Source organism: Colobus angolensis, unplaced genomic scaffold, assembly GCF_000951035.1.
Source record: "Colobus angolensis palliatus isolate OR3802 unplaced genomic scaffold, Cang.pa_1.0 Scaffold102, whole genome shotgun sequence".
In the NCBI taxonomy this organism is placed as follows: Eukaryota; Metazoa; Chordata; class Mammalia; order Primates; family Cercopithecidae; genus Colobus; species Colobus angolensis.
The window spans coordinates 979,553-1,001,318 of record NW_012111142.1 but is presented as its reverse complement, the minus strand read 5'-3'; the positions used below and the strand labels follow the sequence as shown (position 1 = coordinate 1,001,318).

At 39.8% G+C, this 21,766-nt stretch overlaps 1 protein-coding gene across 1 annotated transcript in view; it reads left to right on the top strand.

Annotated features, from left to right (window-relative positions):
* Positions 1 to 21,766, top strand: part of CACHD1 (cache domain containing 1) — a 227,828-nt gene that overhangs the window by 121,783 nt on the left and 84,279 nt on the right. Inside the window, exon 4 of the mRNA XM_011940834.1 lies at positions 14,008 to 14,114. Coding sequence (XP_011796224.1) covers positions 14,008 to 14,114 — 107 coding nt within the window. The remainder of the gene's footprint in view (positions 1 to 14,007; positions 14,115 to 21,766) is intronic.

Here is a 21,766-nt window from a genome sequence, read left to right as displayed (position 1 = left end):
TATGTCTGGCTTGATGAGCAAATCGATGTTCTGATGGAGCTAGAGTAAGTAAGCAACTTGTTTCCAAGGTTCTCTGAAGTCAGTCACCTGGACCTGGAAGACTTCAGCTGAATAGATAATTCTCTCAGGGGAGACTTAAAAAGCTTCACTGATTCCAAAAATGAAGAAACTCTTGGAACCATTGTCAAATTGGATTCCTGCTATTTTACAGGGAGCTCTTTGAGTTGAGGCATCCACTGAGATTGATATAGTCAGTATGGAAAGCAGATAGGACTCATCTCATCTTGTAAGAACACAAATTTAGTGCATTTCCAGCTGGCACCCACTTGAATTACATGATTTCAGGAATCCCATCTTATTCAGCCTCTTGAGGGTATTGTGCTGCAGACAAAGCAACTAACGTAGGTTTTGATGCAAGAACACAGGCTCCTGATCATAATAATTCTTATGAATAGCACCATTATAACCGTGTTAGATAGGGTTCTCCAAAGAAGTAGAACCAATAGGGGGTGTATGTGTGTGTACATACAGAGAGATGAATATTTATTGTGAGGAATTAGGATTGTGGAGGTACAAGTCCAAAATATATGGTAGGCTGAAGCTGGAGACTCAAAGAAGAGTTGCAGTTGGAGTTCAGAGGAGTCTGCTAGGGAAATTTCTTCTTGCTTACGGAACATCTGTCGTTGTTCTGCCAAGTCCTTCAATTGATGAGGCCCACTGATGTTACAGAGAATAATCGACTTTACTCATAACCTATTATTTAAATGTTAATCTCATCTAAAACATTTTCTTCACAGAAACATCTAAAATAGTGTTTGACCAAACCTATCCGGGTAACATAGCCCAGCCAAATTATCCCTCCTGCCCTTTTACCCCTTTTGTCTTTAGAAAGGGTAGAAAATTATACTGCTAAACCTATCGTTAAAATTAAGGTTTTGTTAACCTTCACATTTAGACTGGAGAAGGCTAAACTCTCACTTACAGAACTTTCTACCATACTCTCCTGCACTGCTTCTCTTAAAAAAGTTACTGAGCTGCCTGGAAAGGAATCTCAGCATTTGAGTGATTCTTTTTTTTCCTGTAAATTGGTTGTGTATTTTGTGGCGTGATTTAGATGTTGTATACATTTCTATAATAGGATTTCAAGTTCGTTAAGTATTATTGACATCATATGAGCCAGAGGTAACTTACTCAGAGAGTTGTTTTTAATTTTGATGATTAACATGCTGACCCATAATGTTCAGGTTCCTGTACTTAGCTCTTTAGGAATTTATAGTAGATTTAAAAGATACAATTTCTATTCTTAAGGGACTTAGCTTCAAATCAAGGGGTTTTTCTGTTTTGTTTTGTTTTTTAATTATTTGTTTTTAAAATGAACTCAAGCATGAGCTTCTCTCATTGCTAAGAAGAGGCAAGTCTTTTTATTTTATTTGCAAGTACTCTGGTGCAAAAGAAGTATCATAAGCAGTAAGTTCAGTTGTGATGTAAATTATACCCGAGTCATGTAGTACAAAGAGTGGATGGGCCTGGACTCTGCCACTTTGCCGTGTAATCTTGCGACGTTCACTTAAAGTCTTTGGTCCTCAGTTTCTTCAACTGTAAAATGAGCAATTTGAACTATATTTCAGAGACTCTTCCAACTTTGAAGACTGATTTAATTTTCCTCAAACTCCTTAGAAGGTTGCTTGTTTGTTTGTTTGTTTTTAAACTGGAGCCATTTGCCATTATAGGCAACTTTTCCTACTGCTCAAATTAATAAATTCTGGATTCCATGAGAGAGTTTGTTTTTATATTTTTGAGAGTGACCTTATGGGGGGATGAAAGATGATATGCAGCAAGACTCACAGAGTTTAAATCACTCATTCGTCCATTCATTTGAAAAAATAAAGGCTTGTGGAATGGTTTATGGAAGAAATATTTCAGCTGGGTATTTAAGCAGGAAAAGGATTTGAATATATGGAGATATGGAGGAAGAGCTTTCCAGGAGAGGAAGCTTAATATGAAGAGATCCCATGCCTAGAAATGACCAGGAGCACTGAAGAGGGACTTGTATATGGAGCAAATGATGGAAGAGGCAGCTAAGAAGTTGGATCAATGTTAGATCATAAGGATCCTCAAATGCTAGGCTAGAGAATTTAAACTCTGTTCAGTAGGGTTTAGGCTCCATAAGTGAAGTAAAGAACAATGTCTATCTTTCTCTTGCTTCTATATCTACGGTCTGACACATAGTAGACACGCAATAAATATTGATTGCTTGAGTGAGGGAGTTAATTTATGATTCTTGAGAAAGAGAGTACAATGGTGAGACCTGAACTTTAAGGGAATTTCACTTCTTAATCATGTAACAACTGGAGGACCTACCTGATTTCATTTATGTAAGCAAAGAGCAAGAGGAGGCCTGGACTTGGATGTTGGCTCCTACTTCTTGAATTTTGGAAGAGGGAGGAATCATAGGTGGCCAAAGTTGATTTTGGGTAACTGAGAGTGATGGTACCAGGTGCTAAGGCATATTTGTTCTTTATGTACTCTCTCATCTTTCTTAGTTACTTTATTTCAGGGACTCTGTCATATACAACTGTATTCAATACCTTGCTTAAATAGGCCCTCAATAAATATTTGCCAAAGGAGTTAGTTTGTAGTAGTATAACTGACTTTGTCTTTAGTGTTTGAGCCTCAGTCACTACGATGCAGTCAGAATTAACAAGCTACTTCCTTTCCGGGCAGAAATTGAACAATATTATTAAATACTTTTTTGCCTGTTGATAACAGTCATTGTTTTAATCTGAACAGTGTTATTACAAGCTCTGATGTGAAACATGTTTGATATTGATTTGGTTATCTCAGTTATCAGTTATGCTTAATAATTTTGTTATATGCATTTTGTATATTTGGGAATATATATTCCCAAATACCTGCATACATGGGTATCATTTTCAACTCAACTTGTCTATACCATCTTCAAGGCAGTCAATGTATAAGACATTGTACTAGATACTGTCTGATGGATAAAGATGAATAACACAGTATGTACCTTCAATGGCTCATAGGACACATGTAGAGTAAGCTAAGGCAGTCTGTGGCAAATGTCATGAAAGAAATCCAAAGACTTTTAGAGGAGGAAGAGATTATGAACAAAGGCCTCCGAATGCTCAAGCTTGGTGAAAAAGTGGTAGTCAAGGCCTTGAAGAGTAGAACTTCCACAGATAGATCTAGGGGAAGAATGCTTCAGACCAGAAAACAGCAAGTGTCCATACAGCGATTGAGGATGGGGAGGTGGAAGACCCAGCTGGCACGATGGATAAAAGAAACACCATGGTGGGCTTGAAGCACTAGGTCAGCTACACAAATTTCTCTCAGTAAGCACTAGTTTTAAAGCAAGGAACAGTTGTGGTCAGGTCTTGGATAAATTAATTAGTTGGCAAATGAAGAATAAATGATGGTAGAAAGGCAAGTTGCTTGTCAAGTTGGGCCAGTTAGATAATCACAGACAAAGTAATGATACCTTAAGGGACAAATGTACAAAAGCAAAGATGTCCAGGGGCTGGTACATTATATAGAGTGTCAAAATAGGGATGTACAATATGTGGAATATGGCAACTAGGTTTTCTTGGAGAGTTTGGTAAGGAGGAAGATTAGAAATGACAGCTCCAAATTTTAAATTGAGCATTTTAGGAGATGGGAATCTATTAACTGAAGGGTGAAACTAGGAGCAAAAGAAGACTTTTAGGAGGAAAATGATGGATCCAGTATAAACATGCTGATTTGGAGTTGCACGTAGATCATTCTTGGGAGGTGTTTGCTAAGCAACTGAGATTAACCTGCAGCAGCATTTTGTTTTCATCCCACAACTTCTTTATTTTCATGCCACAAATATTTTTACCCCCATAACTATGTCATGTGCATGGCAGTTCAGGTAAAAGGGAAATTTGAGATGTCTACTTTTAATGTTGTGTTAATGTATAGGTTTGTACAGAATGTTTCAAGACATAACAGCTGACCCATAAGTTGGCAACTACTGTTTTTTTCTAACCCAATTTTAAGGTAGTGCACATGGAAAATATGATATAAAATGTTAACCTTATATACATCTTATTTCTTATTATTACTGTTTTTATGAGAAATAAGATATTGTGACTTAGGTGCTTATAACTTTTGTTCCTTTGTTATCTCTGTGTCAGAAGGTCAAATAATGTGACAAGCTTGGTCCTGAACAACTGAGTTTAAATTTATTGCAAGTCGTATTATTTCTCTATGAAGATGTGTTTTGTGTTTATGCCCATGAAGTGTTGTATGGCAAGTCTTAGTCTTTCAAGTCATTTTCACTGCCTTATCTCACTCTTCCATTTCCAATGCCTTTAAAAATTATTATTACCTGCAGGCCAACTAAATGTTACAGATAGTCTTTCTGGATGTTGGTACCAGAGGACTGGAGTTAAGCTCAACATTTAACAAAGATATTATAGAAAGCTTTGTATTTATGAAAACTTAGTTACATATGTTTATACTTCAGTGAAATACTTTTTTAGGCCTGTTCTTCTTTAAACATTACGTTACTTACATTACATTCTTCATATGTTCTTCTGAACAACCTGGTGGGGTAGAAACTGTCTCTGCCCACCTCCCTCATCCCCACTTTTACAGATGAGGAAATAGGTTTAGAAAGTTTATGGTAAGGTAATCCCAGCACTTTGGGAGGCCTAGGTGTGTGGATCATCTGAGGTTAGGAGTTCGAGACCAGCCTGTCCAACATGGTGAAGCCCCATCTCTACAAAAAACACAAAAATTAGCTGGGCATGATGGTGGGCGCCTGTGATCCCAGCTACTTGGGAGGCTGAGGTAAGAGAATCCGCTTGAACCCGGGAGGCAGACGTTGCGGTGAGCTGAGATCGTGCCATTGCACTCCAGCCTGGGCAACATGAGCAAAACTTCGTCTCAAAAAAAAAAAAAAAGAAAGAAAGAAAGGTTATGGCAGGACTTAGTGGAGAGCTGGGTTTGGAATTTAGGTTTCCTGATTCCAAATGCTGTTTTCTTTTAATGGTACTCTGACCAGTAGTAAAATTAGAGTGGGTCATCTGCCAAGTGAAATGCTAAACTATGTATTCCTTCTTAGAATTCTACTTGAGGTTACTAGATGACCCTCCAAACTTTCTAAATTGGCTGACCTGCAGCAATTTGTATCATTTCCCTGTGTGTGCTTGTGTGTGTGTGTTAAATAGATGTCTTTATGTTTAGGAGTCTTCCTGAGTACCCTTGTAGCAGAAAGTGCCTGCATTTGGATCTGCTGAGAATCTAGCTTCCTGCATTTTTCTGTGTGACCTTCATTGAAGGAAGAATGGGAAACCTGCCTCACTGCTTACGCTATTGAATTTCACCAGCTGCCTTTTATGGATTTTAAATAGAGATGGTTTTGTGATTTTTCTTTCTTTTTAAAATCTGATCTCTGTAGAAAACTGCCTAGCAGACTCCACCAGCTTTAAGAAATAGAACCTGTCTTAGCTGCAAAGCAGAAACCATTTTGTGCATTTTTATTGTGAAAAATACCAAAGCAATTTCAAAGAAGGCCCAGATTTAAAAATCTATCTATAATCTCTTTCTGGGGACTTATCTGGTGTGATGATGTAGATATCTGTCTTTACACTCTAGCTTTATTAACTTGTTAATATTGGGATAGTATTCCTTTTGTAGGATCAGCCATAAGTATTCTGCATCTTATATTCTTCTGTTTCTTTAACAGAACAGGGAGATGTGTGGACAGGACTGTTCCCTCCTCGGTGCATGCGTGCTGGTAGATGGAACCAGTTAATCTCCAAGGTCATCTGCTAACTCTTAGTTGTTAGTGCCTCTCTTTTGTGTCTGTGTCATACCACTCACAGTTGTCTGCTGTGTACTGAATATCAGTGTGTGTGAGGGGAGAGAACATACCCAATTTACAGTCTCTGGTCTCTAGTCCTGGGAAATCGCAGCCTCTTAGGCTTTCTATGTGTATTTATCCGGCAGACATTGACGAAACTTTTGCTCCTCACAAGGAGACTCTGAGCTAGGCCCTGGGTATAAAGAAACATAAGAAAAGACCTCTCCCTTTGTGTCTACCAAGCAAAGGAGAAGGGTGTATAAATAAATAACTGTCAAGTGTGTCAAGTCCCTATTAGAGGTCAAGTGGCAGGATGGACAGGGGTGCTATGGAATGGCACAGAGGCAGCCTGCAGACCCCACCAAGCTGCTCTCCCCAGCCTGTTCTCTCTTTGATTTTTTCCAGATACCCATCTTCTTATGCCCCCCGTCCAACCTAGTGATGAGGAAGATAAGGATAAATGTTTAATGTGGTTGTGCGCCCACTTCCAATCTACCCTAGATGTCACCTGTGCAATTTTCCAAGCTTTTATGAGAAAGTGAATTGAATGATAATACCATCTTTTGAATATGGAAGTGAGACACAAGGTCACAGCAGGGCCTTATCTCCATAGTGTGTTGTGGTAGGGAAATGGCGAAAAAGAAATATGGTTGGTCTGTGTCATACTTAGACTTAATAGAGAGGGAGACACTTTATTGCTCTGAAAATCTTACCTTCCAAGGGCATTTGAAACCAGCCCTTGTTTCCAATCTGGCTGAGCTGCTGAAACCTGAAGGTTTAATCCTTATTACTGATAAGAAAAAAAGAATGTGACTTATCACCCCAATCTCTGCAGTGATGCAAGGAAAAACTATTTCTCGGAATGTGATTACATGTTATTTGACAGCTTTTTGGTTGGCCCATTTATTTAGGTGTTTGAATAAGTAAGCTCAGTCGAGGAGGGGTTTGAGTATTATTTACTTTATAAATGTGATAGTTCCTTTTTGAAGCGATCCTGCTCTTGCCCCTTTCCTCTACCATTCAAACAGAGTTTAAATATTTGCCAGTGCAGATGTTTGATTTTTATCTTAGCTCTTTCTTTGTTTAACTTTATTCTCATGGGTGGTTAAGTGGACGATAAGGAGGTTCTTGTTTAATTCTTTTCAACTGGTGTTGCTCAAATATTTGGAGAACAGATGCTTCCCAGAAAGAATGAGCGGGAACCTGGTTGAATGGAGGTGAAGAGATATGTCTCCATGTCATATCACAGTAAACCAGACCCTGTGAGGCTGTTACTAGGGCCCCGGGAACTAGTAGGCCTGAGTGTTTCTCAGTGTCCAGAACCTTCCTTTAGCAGCATCTGCAGCTACTAGTGAAGGGTTTTCACCGCCTTTATTTTGCAGAAAAACGTGTGCTGTTCTAAAAACAAAGCTTGGTAATTCAGTGGCACTCACAGCAAAGGCCCGCTTGTGTTGTGAACTCCACTTGGAAGCCTTTCAGCATTTCTTCCATACCCACTTCTGATCTGATACCCAGTTTTGCTTTCAGAAGAAATGATTTTTTTTTAACCTTTTGCACTTATCTCAGCATTTTCGCAGTGATTAAAAACAAGCAAACAAGTAAAGAATATTCCCTACCCTATTAGCTATCATTACATTGGCTTTGTGTGTGAACTTGATGATCAGTTTCCACAGGGATTTGCTTTTTAATCATTACCTTAAAAACTCATCCATGAACAATTCCACATTTCATCACTGCCCTTGGAACCGACACTGTGGGTGTGATTTTTATGTGCTATGTGATAAATGAGGCAGACTTCTCTGGAAATACTGAGAAAAACCCAGGTTTCTGAGTGATTTGCCTGGCAAATTACCTTCCCTAGGAAATTTAAACAAAGACCAAGAAAGGAAGTAAACCCCAACCGGTGGGGGGATGGGGGGGGGGGGGAGGTGGGGTCTTTTATATCTCTTTCTTTCTAAACTGGGACTCCACTGAAAAGTTGATTTACACTGTGAATCGAGGCTGAATGAAATCCAATTGGAACTCACTTGAACACTGTTTTGATGTAAGATTCAAAGCTTCTGCAAATTTATTTTATCTTCTACATTTGCTGATCTCCTGCTTGTAAATCCTGTTGAAGGAGAATAAAAATGACTGCAGCCTGATGGGAATTAAATGTCTGAAGTTCAAAGCAGTTTGCACATCAGAGCAAACGTCAATCAAACGAACATCTTGCAAGCCAGGCAGGGAGTGAATTTCTCCATGGGGAAGAGATCAAAGTGGGAGTCACAGTTCTGTTTTCTCCCTCGGGATGCAGTTTCGATCAGTTGTTCATGAAAGTAAATCCAGAAGGAAGTTGTTTTTTTTTTTTTTTTTTTTTTTTAACTTACAGGGGTTGGAGAGATGGAGTTATTTCTCTTGAAACTGAATTTCAGGCACTGGTTTTATCTTATGAAAATGAGTATAGAATGCAGCTACAATCCATTATTTCCTTTTTTAGAGTCGGGGTGTAAAGGAGATTTATATCAGTAATTTCTATTGTCATTACTAACTTTTTGAAAGCACAGGCATGAGGAATGAAGCAAACCAAACCTCTTAAGTTGATTTGCCCATTCATTTTGTATGAAAATCTATGATTTTACCACTTCTTGGCCTTTCCGTAAACCCGAAATTGTATAAATGTGACTGGCAGCTAATGTACTTCTTAATGAAAAATCTTTTAGGTAACCCGTAAGAATAAGTGACATGTTTTTATAAAGTGTCTTAAGTATGAGCTTTATATTTCCAACATTCTCCAAATCAGGGCGAATAGCATGTTTCTTTTTATAAGTCACTTTTCTCAAAGGCATATGGGCATAAAATGCATTCCTGTCTTCGGCAAGGTGACTCTTCCTCTGGGGACCAGAGGTAGCTAAAGTAAAAAGGATGGCTGAGCATGTTTTACCCCTATGTGTGGAGTCTGGAGTCCAGAAAAAGCAGTAGGCGTTAGAGTGTTAGTGAAGGGTAGAAAGATAAGCACTCTTCACTTGTGCTTCCAGTAGGTATTCCTGCTAACCTAGCCGGTCCACCAGCCCTGTATATCTTAAGCCCCTATTGACACCTCCTTCTTCATCTGACTGGCACATCAGTGGTAGTGAGAAAAGCAGCAGAGTGAGGTTGATTTCTAGGCTTTTCATGCTAACTTGACTGGCGAGTGAATACTGCACGGCTGAAATTCAACACGTGAGAGAACTCACGGCAGTTGAGACTCTTAGGAAATATAGTAGATATTCAGTGAATATTATGAAATAAAATGCCCAGAGCTTTCTGGTGACTTAACTCTGCCCTTTCTCGTTAGTCAGTCAACCAGTAAGAATTTATGGAATGCCCCACCTTCCAGCAACTGTGCTAGACATAAGAGAGAAATATAAATTCTCCAGTAACCTACAGTCCCATTGGGGGAAGCTAAAATTTCTCAAGCGCATAAAAGGTTTTAGAGAGAATTCAGAATTCAAGAGCTACATGGGTAGGGTTTAGTCAAATAGGGGTTCCATGATAAAACTTTTTGGCATTTCACCCCCATGTAACACACATTTATTTGGTATAGGGGGAAGGCAAAATGAATAATATAATTTGTTCATTATTTATAATGAATCTTATTTTTATTTATTTATTTTTTTTGAGACGGAGTCTCACTCTGTTGCCCAGGCTGGAGTGCATTGGCGTGATCTCGGCTCACTGTAAGCTCCGCCTCCTGGGTTCATGCCATTCTCCTGCCTCAGCCTCCTGAATAGCTGGGACTACAGGCGCCTGCCACCACGCCTGGCTAATTTTTTGTATTTTTAGTAGAGACAGGGTTTAACCATGTTAGCCAGGATGATCTCGATCTCCTGACCTTGTGATCCACCCGCCTCAGCCTCCCGAAGAATGAATCTTATTTATAAATTTTATTGATGCAGTGGTCTGAATATTTGCCTTCTCCCTCCCAAATTTATGTATTGGAAACTAATCACCAGCACGATCCTATTAGGAGGAGGGGCCTTTGGGAAATGATTAGATCATGAAGGCAGAGCCCCCATGAATGGCATTAGTGCCTTTACAAAAGAGGTCCCAGAGAACTGCCTTACCCCTGTCACTGAGGACACAGTGAGAAGGCCACGTCTATGAACCAGAAAGTGGCCCCTCACCAGACACTAAATCTGCCAGTACCTTAATCATGGACTTTCCGGCCTCCAGACCTGTGAGAAATGAATTTCTGTTGTTCATGAACCACCTAGTTTACAGTCCAAATGGACTAAGACAATTGATTAGTGTTTTGTTGGTATAAGCAGAATCTTAAAAAAAAAAAAAAATCTGTATCTAATGGATAGGACTGTGATATTATGTTGTTTGATTACAAAACAAGAAAAATAGGAAGAAGACACAAGCATATAGTTAAGAAGCAGAATGGCACTAGTCAGCTTGGAGGAGGAAGGACTCATCATGGGCCAGTACTAGGGAGAAATTTGAAAGAAGAGGAGTTGAGCTGGGCTTTGAAGAATGAGTGGAGTGGACACTGGAGAGCGTCACAATTGGGGTCAAACAGAAGAGCACATAGGAAAGGGCCAGTTTGGTTAGAAGTGTAGGATAGGAGATGGTGGGAAGAGAAGGTCGGGTAGATTATTGCTGACAAGTACCATGTCGTGAAACTGTTTTATGATGGAGAAATGTTTATGAAGCACCTACTTTTGTTAATGAGTCACTGTCATTTTTATTGTTATAAAAATGTTTTCTCTAATGCTTTTGAAAATGATCTTTTCAGCAAAGGAAGTAAAACAACCTATAATAATAGTTGCTTGATGTCCCTGGTCCCACGAGCCAGCTTGCATTTCACAAAGGTCCAGAAAAATCTATATATCCTCAGCATTGGACTTCAGCTCTCTCAAGGGGTAATGCTGAAAGCGAGGTGCTGTCTGTGGAGACTTAATCCAGATAGACAAAGGCTCTCTCCAGGTTTACACATTTCCTGGGAAGATTTGTCAGAAACCCTCTTGAGTTGCAAGTTCTTCTTTATGTATCACTTATGCGGAATCATATGTGGTTTGTCTCTGGAAAGGAGTTGAGTGATGGGTTCAAGTCTCTCTTAGGTCCCTGACTTGCTATGCGGTCTTTGGTGTCATTTTTCTCAACTGTGAAATGGATAGGAGAAAGGGTTCATAACTTGGACAGCAAAGTCCAGATGTGAGCTGCATACATACCTCAGAACTACCCTGTTCTCTTGATCTAAATCCATTCGGAAGATCCTGTGTTTTCGGTTTCTTTGAGTCATACAGGAAAGTACCTGTGCTCATGCAGAAAGCCATTCCTTTGCTTTATTTCTAAAAGAATCTGCATAGCAGGATTGGAAGGCACTTCTCATTCCTCCAGAGCCTGTGAAAGTCAGATTCCTTGGCCTTACCCCAGACTCACTAAATCAGACTCTCTAACAGTGGATCCCAGGAATCTGCATTCCAACATGCATCCCAGGTGGTTCTGAAGTAACTAGACTTTCAGTATTTTAACCATTCAACTGAGTCATGGTCCTCACTTGCTAAGATTTCTTGGAGTCTTCAGGGGAGCCCAGAACAGGACTAGGCACCCTGGATGGTGTGGATGGTCATAAAAGACCAATTAATATGAGCACCTACTTACGACCAGAACAATGCTAAGCAATGTATGCAGTGGTGAACAAAATCAACAAGACATGGTGCCTACCTTCATGGCACTCTTGTCTATTTATGGAACCTGATCTATAAAAATCATGAATAGAACTGTAAATTTAAAATTATGGCACATGCCTTGACAGAATATGGAGGCATTTAACATAGACTTGGGAGGTTGTCACAATCAGGATAGGCCTTTCTGAAGAAGGGATACATGAACAGAGACCTGAAGGATTACTAGACAAGTAATCAGGAGAACCTTCCAGCCTTCCATTGTCCAATATGGTAGCCATTCTTCAGTGACTATTTACAAATTAAGATGAAATAAAGTAGAAAATGTAGTGTCTCCGTTATGCTAGCCACATTTCAAATGCTCAGTAGCCACATGTGTCTAACATGTCAGACAGTGCAAAAATAATACATGTTCATCATCCCAGAGACTTCTCTTGGACTGCCCTGGTCTAGACCAGCAGTGATGAAACAGGTCTGGAATACCACCTGTTTTTGAAAATTAAGTTTTATTGGAACACAGCCATATTCAATCTTTTATTTATTTTCAGTAGCTGCTCTCACACTACAATGGCAGAGCAGTTGCAACAGTCTTTATGGCCCACAAAGCCTAAACTATTATCTCTCCCTTTATAAAAATGTCTGGGAGGGAATAGACTTAGTGTGGCCTGCTATAGCTTAGAGAGAAGTGAGGTTGTAGTGATAGTGCCTTGCCAGCATGGACACAGCAGCTGCTGCTATATTAATCTCTTCTTTTCCCTCCATCTGTGGCTTCTGAGGCAGCAGTCTTCTCGTCTAGACAAACTGGAGTAGGTCCAAGGAAGGGCAGCCACGTTGATGAAGCAACTGTGTCCTTTAAGGCACAGTTGACATTGTCGGTGTAACTCTGCACTAGGTTACAGCCTGGACTAACGGTCTCTTAAAATCCAGCTATTTCCTTCTTTGAGATGATATGAAATAAAGCAAGACTGTTTTTAGCTTTTGCTGTTGGAACCAACATACCATGTGAAAACCTAGTCCCCTTGCTTGTGCAGTCAGTTCCATGTAATAGTTCTTATGTGTTAGGAGATGTGATCAACAGATTTTAAAGTTCGTGCCAGTGGTCAAATGGATATTGCTTTTTAGGAATGTTTCTCCTAGCTTTAGAGCTTCTCTATTTGAGTTCATGGAGTTGCATTAGTGGTTCCTGAAGTTTACATTTTAACACAAATTTTTAAAAACCTCATTTCATGTTGCATTTATTTGGGGATCTCTTACAAACTTTAAGTCCTCTCAGGATCTGAAATCCTAAATAGTTTACTTAGAAGTTCAAGATTCTTCACTTTTGTTACTCCTGGATGAAATTCACTTAAAAATACTTTTTTTTTTTTTTTTTTTTATGAGACGGAGTCTCGCTCTGTCGCCCGGGCTGGAGTGCAGTGGCTGGATCTCAGCTCACTGCAAGCTCCGCCTCCCTGGTTTATGCCATTCTCCTGCCTCAGCCTCCGGAGTAGCTGGGACTACAGGCGCCCGCCACCTCGCCCGGCTAGTTTTTTGTATTTTTAGTAGAGACGGGGTTTCACCGTGTTAACCAGGATGGTCTCGATCTCCTGACCTCGTGATCCGCCCGTCTTGGCCTCCCAAAGTGCTGGGATTACAGACTTGAGCCACCGCGCCTGGCCTTAAAAATACTCTTAATGACTATATGTAAATAAGCTGGTATGTTTTCCTATTTCTTTCAGATTGTTGTCTGCTATATCAATGGATCATTGATATTCCACTAATATTTATTGATCAGCAGCTAGCTAGAATAATAGTATTGTTCTAGCTCTAGTACTAGCATTACACTACCACTGGAAATGAAAAGACTTTTGCCTTATTTGCATGACAGTCTAGCAGGTACAAGCTATGTGTCATGTACTATGAGAGGAACTTCCATACATTATGTTTAATTTTTTTATGGCTCTGGAAAATAAGTTTTATTATCTTTTTCAGAGAAGAAAACTGAGACACAGAAAAAATGAATAATCTTTCTAATAGTGACAGAGCAGGGTTTCACATCTAGACCATTCCTACTCCACACCCATTCTTTATCCTTCACGACTGTCTATTTTTGTACTTGGTCATTGGTTTTCCAATAGGATAATTTAAAGAATTCTGTTTTACATGTAACGTCAGAGCACCCATCTGATTTTTTTTTTTTTTTTGTAGCTCTGTTTTGAATTTTGTTATCTATTTTCTGTATGATTTTATCAATAGTACTGACTTAAGTTTATTGGAGAAAAGTTGATTTGAAGAATGGTTGTTTGCTTTTATCTTAGAATTGAATTTGATTTCTAAAACCTTCTGGATGCAGGTGTCCCCCCGCCCCTCCCCCAATTCTGAAATTTTTTTTTTGAATATTTAAATCTAAATCACAGTTGTACTGTTTATGGGCTGGTCTATCTTGTACACAATGTAAATCACTATTTTTGCTGGTTGGTTTTTCTGGACTGAATAAGTATTGCTCATTCTCTCCTATTGTTTCAGGTTCGATGGGAGCTTTAATACCAATGTGTCTAGAACAATTAGTTGTGATCGACTTTCTACTACTGTTAATAGCCGGGCCTTCAATCCAGGACGAGACTTAAATTCAGGTCAGTAATCCGTTGGTTTTACAAAGATGAACTGTATTCTACCACATTCAAGTTGAATGAATATGTTGCTTCAAATTTTTTTTTTTTAATTTTTGAAGAGAAGTATTACATACTTAAGATTGAATATTTCTTGCTGGAAAGTTAACCCTCAAGAGAGGGAGAGGGAAAAAAAAATCAAGCTTACATCTTAAGCTTCTACTAGATAGCTATGTATATGGTACATGCCAACTACCTTTTTATGCTCTTCAATCTGTTGACTCATTTTTCGTGAATTTTACATCTGTTCTTTTAAAGGTTATTTTAGAGACCCTGTTATCTTTGCAATAGGAGGTATTGGATGTTCTTTACTTTCCCTAGTTATAATTTTTAATCTGTTTTGGGATTTTTCTGGAAGGATGTTGTAAGAACTTTTCTACTAATAAACTTAGGGCCATAATACTGTATACCAAGGTTGAACTTTCTTCCTGTTCTCATTGCAACTCAGCTGAATGCAGTGTTAATAACGACTGGGTACTCGTACTTATATATAACTACTGATAGCTCCAAAGTGACCTGATATCTCCACTTTTTTGCCCTAGAGTTCCACTCCTTATTTCTCTTTTTGTCTTATGTACTCTTGTTGATTGATATATCTCAGAACCTAGAGGCTTCACTGTTTAAGAGCTGGAAGAAACTTGAGAAATAATACCATCTCCAATCCTCAGATTTTACCAAGAAAGAAATCTAAAGCACAGGAACCTCCTAAGACTTTCCTTATTGCTGGAAAGACAAAGCATCCTTAAACATGAAGAACTATACTTCCCAAATTCCAGGTCTCTTGTAGACACATAAAGCCGAAGAGAAAGGCAGAGGACGAGAATATTTACTTTTAGGGCTCCAGTAGGTCTCACTTTGGGGCAGAAATTGTAGTCTTTGGGAATTGTATACACAAATCATGTAATCTATTAGGTCTGAAAAGAACAAGCTGTAAGTTGCATGTTTCTTAGGCATAATAAAACTATAGCTGCTAGATAAATGATCCAACCTAAATCTACTAGGCATATCTTTTTTCATTGGTCAGATCATCTGGAACCCTCTGCAGCAAGTGAGGTTTACTACTAGAAGGGAAGCTAAATGAGAATGGTTTTCATTACAAAAATAACAAAAGAGGGTAGACAAGGGCATGGAATGGGGAGATAAATTAACGGGGAGAATTCCACAACTTGCACAGGGTGCAAAGCTGGAACTTGAGTCTCCAGGTTCCCAAATTCAGTTTTTCCCTAAAACATTCCTAGGTACACGAGAGATGTTCCTGGGTCTAAAGACTTGAAATAGCAATCTTTGAATAGGATCAGATATAAGTGTTCCAGAAATACATACTGTAATCCAATATTGTATGTAGTTAAGTTTTTTACAAGTCATGGTAACTCATGGGTTTTTTTATTTTTGTTTTTGTTTTTTCTTTGAGATGGAGTCTTGCTGTGTCACACAGGCTGGAGTGCAGTGGCAAGATCACGGCTCACTGCACCCCCTGCCTCCCAGGTTCAAGCAATTCTCCTGCCTCAGCCTCCCAAGTAGCTGGGATTACAGGTGCCCACCACCACACCTAGCTAGTTTTTGCATTTTTGTAGAGATGGGATTTCACCATGTTGGACAGGCTGGTCTCAAACTCCTAACCTTGTGGTCCACCCACCTTGGCCTTCCAAAGTACTGGGATTACGGACATGAGCCACCTCACCCAGCTTTTTTTTTTTTTTTAAGACAGAGTCTTGCTCTGTCGCCCAGGCTGGAGTGCAGTGGTGCAATCTTGGCCCACTGCAACCTCTGCCTTCTGGGTTCAAGCGATTCTCCTGCCTCAGCCTCCCAAGTAGCTGGGATTACACCCACCACCAATCAGCTAATTTTTATGTTTTTAGTAGAGATAGGGTTTCACCATGTTGGCCAGGCTGGTCTCGAACTCCTAAATTCAGGTGATGCACCCACCTCGGCCTCCCAAAGTGCTGGGATTACAGGCATGAGCCAGTGCACTTGGCCGAGAGTTAAGAATTAGTGTGCATTTATACAATAATTAACTTTTAAAAATTAGTGTGTATTTATATAAGATCCAGATGGATCACACTTAAATGTTAAGTTATTTTTTAATGATGAAACTGAGATATTTTTACTTCCTTATTAATTTTCTTAATTTTAAATTAAACATTTGTTGTTTTTATAATCAGGGAAAAAAATAAAACAAGAAGGAATTATGGACTACTTTCAAATGCATTTTCACTCCTTTCTAGTAGACAGCACCTTCCTTAACATATTTCCAATGATAGATCCTAAGTCTGGTGTTGAGATTCTAGAAGCTCCATTAACCTCCTGGCTGTGTGACTGACAATAGGAAAGGGCAGGCTTGGGCAGACTGAGGGTGAGGTGTGCTCACTTGGGGTCCAGAATGATGGTCCACTGCCAGGACCACCCACCTTAGTGAGTCAGATCTTGGAGGATCTGGAGGCTGTGGCAACCAGGGCCTCATCCTCATTGCCTTATTTTACTATTTATTGTATTGTTTCTGATAATGAGCACATTGTTGAGATCTGGCTTCATTGTTAGAAGTAGTGTTACTTTTTCTTAGTGAATACACAGGCCTTTCTTCTAGGTTATGGACTTTAACTTTTGCTCTGAATGAGTTAGAAGGCCATGGGGGGAGTTTACAAAGGGGAATCTGGTGAATGACCTCTCTAGTATATGGCCATAACCTGGAAGAATGGCCTCCTACCTGTTAAGTGGAAGGAATAAGTGCAGCTACAAGTCATTTGACAAATATTTATTAAATGCCTTCTGCATAGTAAGTACTCCTTTTTGTTCTAGGTCAGGAGCTGTAAAACACACACACACACACAGAGAGAGAGAGAGAGAGAGAGAGAGAGAGCTTATAATCTGGAGGCCAGGAGACATAGAAACAAGTGATATGTTAGAAGATGATGAATGCTATCAAGGAAAAGTAAAGCAGAGATGAGACATAGGGAATACGGTTGGCTGTCGGGGGAAGGAGAAGACGACTTACTGTTTCATCTAAGGGTTTGTGGGTGAGATCTGAGTAAGTGGGATTGTAGACTGAGTTTATCTGGGGGCAGCATATCTGGGACAAATACCTTGAATTGGGTGACTGTTCGGTGTGCTTGGAAACTGCAGGATGGCCACCGTAACTGTGGTGGTGTGAAAGAGCTGGGAGTAATTAGGCTAGAGAGGTAGTCGGGGGCCAGGTCACCAAGAGCCTTATTTTACTGGCAGTTATAAGGACTTTAGCTTTTGCTCTGAATGAGATAGAAAGCCATCATGTGGTGGGGGAGTTACACAGAGAAGTGACATGATTTGACTTAGGTTAAAAGGTTTACTGAGCCGAGACTAGACCGGACAAGGCAAAGCTAGAAGTAGGGGAAGGCAACTTAGAAAGTTACTCCAAAATCCAGGGGGCAGACGATGATAGTATTAATAGTGCAGTGACAGTGGAGGTGGTGAGAAGCAGTTGAATTCTGAATATGTTTTGAAGATAGAATCGGTAGGATTTGCTGGTCCATTGGATAGTGGGCAGGATGGGGGACTGGGTATATGAGAGTGAGAGAGAGGTCCAGAAGGACTTTTAAGATCCTTGGCCTTATAAGGAGAAGGACAGAGTTGTCATTTACTGTGATGGGGAATGCTGGGAGAAGAGCAGGTTTATGTGAGAGGCAGGTTATTAAAAGTTATGTTTGAGATGCTTGTTGGATATCTAAGTAAAGGGCCTCATAAGCAGTTGGGCATGTAAGTCTGCAGTCTAGGGAATAACCAAGGCTAGAGATTCATCGTGTATTGATAGTACTAAAATCATGAGGTTCTTTTAGATCACGTAGCAAGTGACCGTGGGTAGAAAAGAGAAGGGCTCCAAGGACTGAGTCTTGGAGTGCATTACTGCTGAGGTGACACTGAGATGAAGAGAAAGCTGGAAAGGGAGCTGGGAAGGGCAGTCAGGTGGGTGGAAAGAGGACCAAGAGGGCTGTCTCCCTGAAGCCAAGTGAAGAAAGTGTTGCAAGAAAGAGGGAGAGATCAACTTTGTCACCTAGTCTCTGTATGCTGAGGGTCTAGAAACCAACCATATGATTTAGCACTGTAGAGGCTATGGGTGAGCTTATCAAGGGTTGTTTGGTAGAATAGTATCATAGGCTGATCCTAGAGGGTTCAAGCTCTGGAGAACGGAGGAGAGGAGTCAGAGAAAATAAGGACTTGAACTCCTAAGATTTGCTTAAAGGGAAGTTGGAAGGCCAGATGAGATCAAGAAGATATTTTTTAATTGAGAGAAATTATACTCAGTTTATGTGCCAAAGGGAATAATTCAGTAGAGATTGACACAAGAGCAAGGGGAGAAGATTGCTAGAGCTTTTTCCTTGATTAGGTAAGAGATGCTGTATCACCAGTAAAGGACCTAGAAGCACAGAGAGTTTATTCATAGCAAGAAGAGGAAAGGAAGAGTACATGTGTGGAGATGCTTATGTGATGATGGGTGTGAACTTAGTGACACTCCCTTCTTAGTGATTCTTCTTTTTTTTTGCAGAGAATTAGAGAACAAGATCATCAGCTGAAAGTGAGGACCAGGGAATAAGCATTAAAGACCTATTAGTGGTACTAAGATTACCTCCTATCACTGGAATTTAGACTGAAACTCAGTGCACAAATAATCCCAACAAAATGCTGATGTATTTCAGTGTTTATTTGTTAAGGAAGAGAGTTCAGATGGTTTGAATACTCAGAGCATGGGGAAGAAAAGTGTGGAGAGGGCAGAAGTAAGTAGAATATAAAGACGAGATCCTGAATTTTTATATTTCTATGAGCATGTCTCAAGTATAACCTACTACATAAGAAGAGTTGTTCTCAGCACAGTTGACACAGCTAGATTTACAAGCAGATTTTGGCAATATTCAGGTATTTAAGAACCGACTTGCTTGCATTTGAAGTTTTGCAGCATTCTACTAGGCAGTGGCTACATCCCAAAGTCCACATACTTGAGCAGTTATTTGTAATATGAGAGGAGTGGGATATGGTGAAAGGTGACCTCAGAGTTCCCCCTTTTCCTCCTGTACAGCTCATGCCCCTTTTCAGAGCAGAATTAATGTACTTCATAGGTTATCACATGTCTGATATTTACATCTGTAAGATGTCCAGCCTTAGGCTCTTTCAGACTGTATATAATTCATCAATGGGCCCCTAATTGATAACACAGTTTCAGATTGCCTCTCAGACTAGCTGGAAGCAGACTCACATAAATTATAAACCATTCTTAGCTTCATTTATCCAAAACTAGGTCATGTGTCCATTCATCCAACACACATGTGTATTCTTTTTCTTAAAACCACCCCTGCCAGATCCCTACTTTCTAAATTGACTCCTTGTCCCTGAGTCTATTCAAATAACTAAAGTTTGACAGTGCATGTGTTATATTATGGTTCTGGTAATGTTTTGCTCAGGTTCTTTCCTGCTTTTATCCCCACTTTCTCACTCTCTCTCTTTTTTTTCTTTTAAATTCCTGCTGAGCTATTTTCTTGTGCATGGCCTGATCCCTAAAGAGAGTTTATTTGAAGAGTCCAAGAGAAGTTGTCTCTTGCTCTCTTGAGTTATGCAATTGAGGTGAGAGTGAAGTAGGAGTTAGTCTTTCTCACTGAAAGAAAAAGCGTCTGGACTTTCTTTATTGCGTTTGATTTTAAAGAGCATTTGAAGTTGCAAACTTCGATCTTGGTAACATTGCAGTCTTCATTGAGAAACAGGATTCACGGGGTGTAAGGGGCATTTGTAAGTCATGTTACAGAGGTAAATGCTATAGGATAGGATGTACAGGTGGGCCTTAAAGGCTGTCGTTTGTTCTGGTTTCATCATTTTCTTCTATGACTGATAATGAGTAGCTATGTACTACGTACTCTAAGTTTTTCTCTTTAAAATACCATGAAAATTACTCATTAAATATGCATTAGAAAAATTCTCCTGGTAACAGTGCAATGAAAAAGCCATGTTCTACCTAAAATAAAGAAGAAAAATCAACCAAGCTAGGCATTTCTCATTCCTTTTTATGCCCAGTTGCTTCAGCTTCATGATTGCATTAGTGTCATAAAATATGTAATTATTTATATAACATTTAAAAGCTGTTTAGTCACTCAGAAATCTAGATTCTTGAGCTTGTATGATTCAGTTTATATTCGTATGTATAGGTGTATACTATGTATATGCACACACAGAATTAAGGAACTAAACAAATACGGTTCCTTTCTGTACCTGATTTCCTCTTCAGACTCTATTCCTATACTGCAAGCTATGTCAAAGTTTGGTCATTCTTATAGTTTCTCACAACAATCCTATTACACTGACTTCAGAAGATTTTGTTAGCCATATACTGGCATATATACATATATACACAACATATGTATATAAATACAAATATATACACTCACACTCATACTACATATCAAAATGGATATAGCCTTTTATTAACTTAGTAAATGTATCCTGAATTTTTTTTATTTTTATAAAATAAGATTTTATGCAGTAAAATCAATAAAACAAATCTTAATTTGTTTATTTAAGCTCCCCCATTTAGACATACTGTATTAGTCCACTCTCATGCTGCTAATAATAAAGACATACCCGAGACTAGGTAATTATAAAGGAAAGAGGTTTAATTGACTCAGAGTTCAGCATGGCTGGGGAGGCCTCAGGAAACTTACAATCATGGTGAAAGGGGAAGCAAACAAGTCCTTCTTCACATGGCAGCAGCAAGGAGAAGTGCAGAGTGAAGCAGGGAGGAAAAACCCCTTATAAAATGATCAGATCTCCTGAGAACTCACTCACTATCACAAGAACAACATGAAGGTAACCATCCCCACGATTCAGTTACCTCCTGCTGGGTCCCTCCCACGACACATGGGGATTATGGGAACTACTAGAAGAAATTTAGGTGGTGACACAGCCAAACCATATCATTCTGCCTCAGCCCCTCTCAAACCTCATGTCCTCATAATTCAAAATATAATCATGCCCTTCTAAGAGTCCCCAAAGTATTAACTCATTCCAGGATTAACTCAAAAGTCCAAGTCCACAGTCTCATCTGAGACAAGGCAAGTCGCTTCCGTCTATGAGCCTGTAAAATCAAAAGCAAGTTAGTGCCGGGCGCGGTGGCTCAAGCCTGTAATCCCAGCACTTTGGGAGGCCGAGACGGGCGGATCACGAGGTCAGGAGATCGAGACCATCCTGGCTAACACGGTGAAACCCCGTCTCTACTAAAACACACAAAAAACTAGCCGGGCGACGTGGCGGGCGCCTGTAGTCCCAGCTACTCGGGAGGCTGAGGCAGGAGAATGGCGTAAACCCAGGAGGCGGAGCTTGCAGTGAGCTGAGATCCGGCCACTGCACTCCAGCCTGGGTGGCAGAGCGAGACTCCGTCTCAAAAAAAAAAAAAAAGCAAGTTAGTTACTTCCTAGATACAATGGGGGTACAGGCATTGGGCAAAGAGACCTATTACAAATGGGAGAAATTGGCCAAAACAAAGGGGCTACAAGTCCCATGCATGTCCAAAATCCAACAGGGCAGTCTTTAAACTTTAAAGTTCCAAAATGATTTCCTTTGACTTCTTGTCCCACATCCAGGGTATGCTGATGCAAGAGATGGCC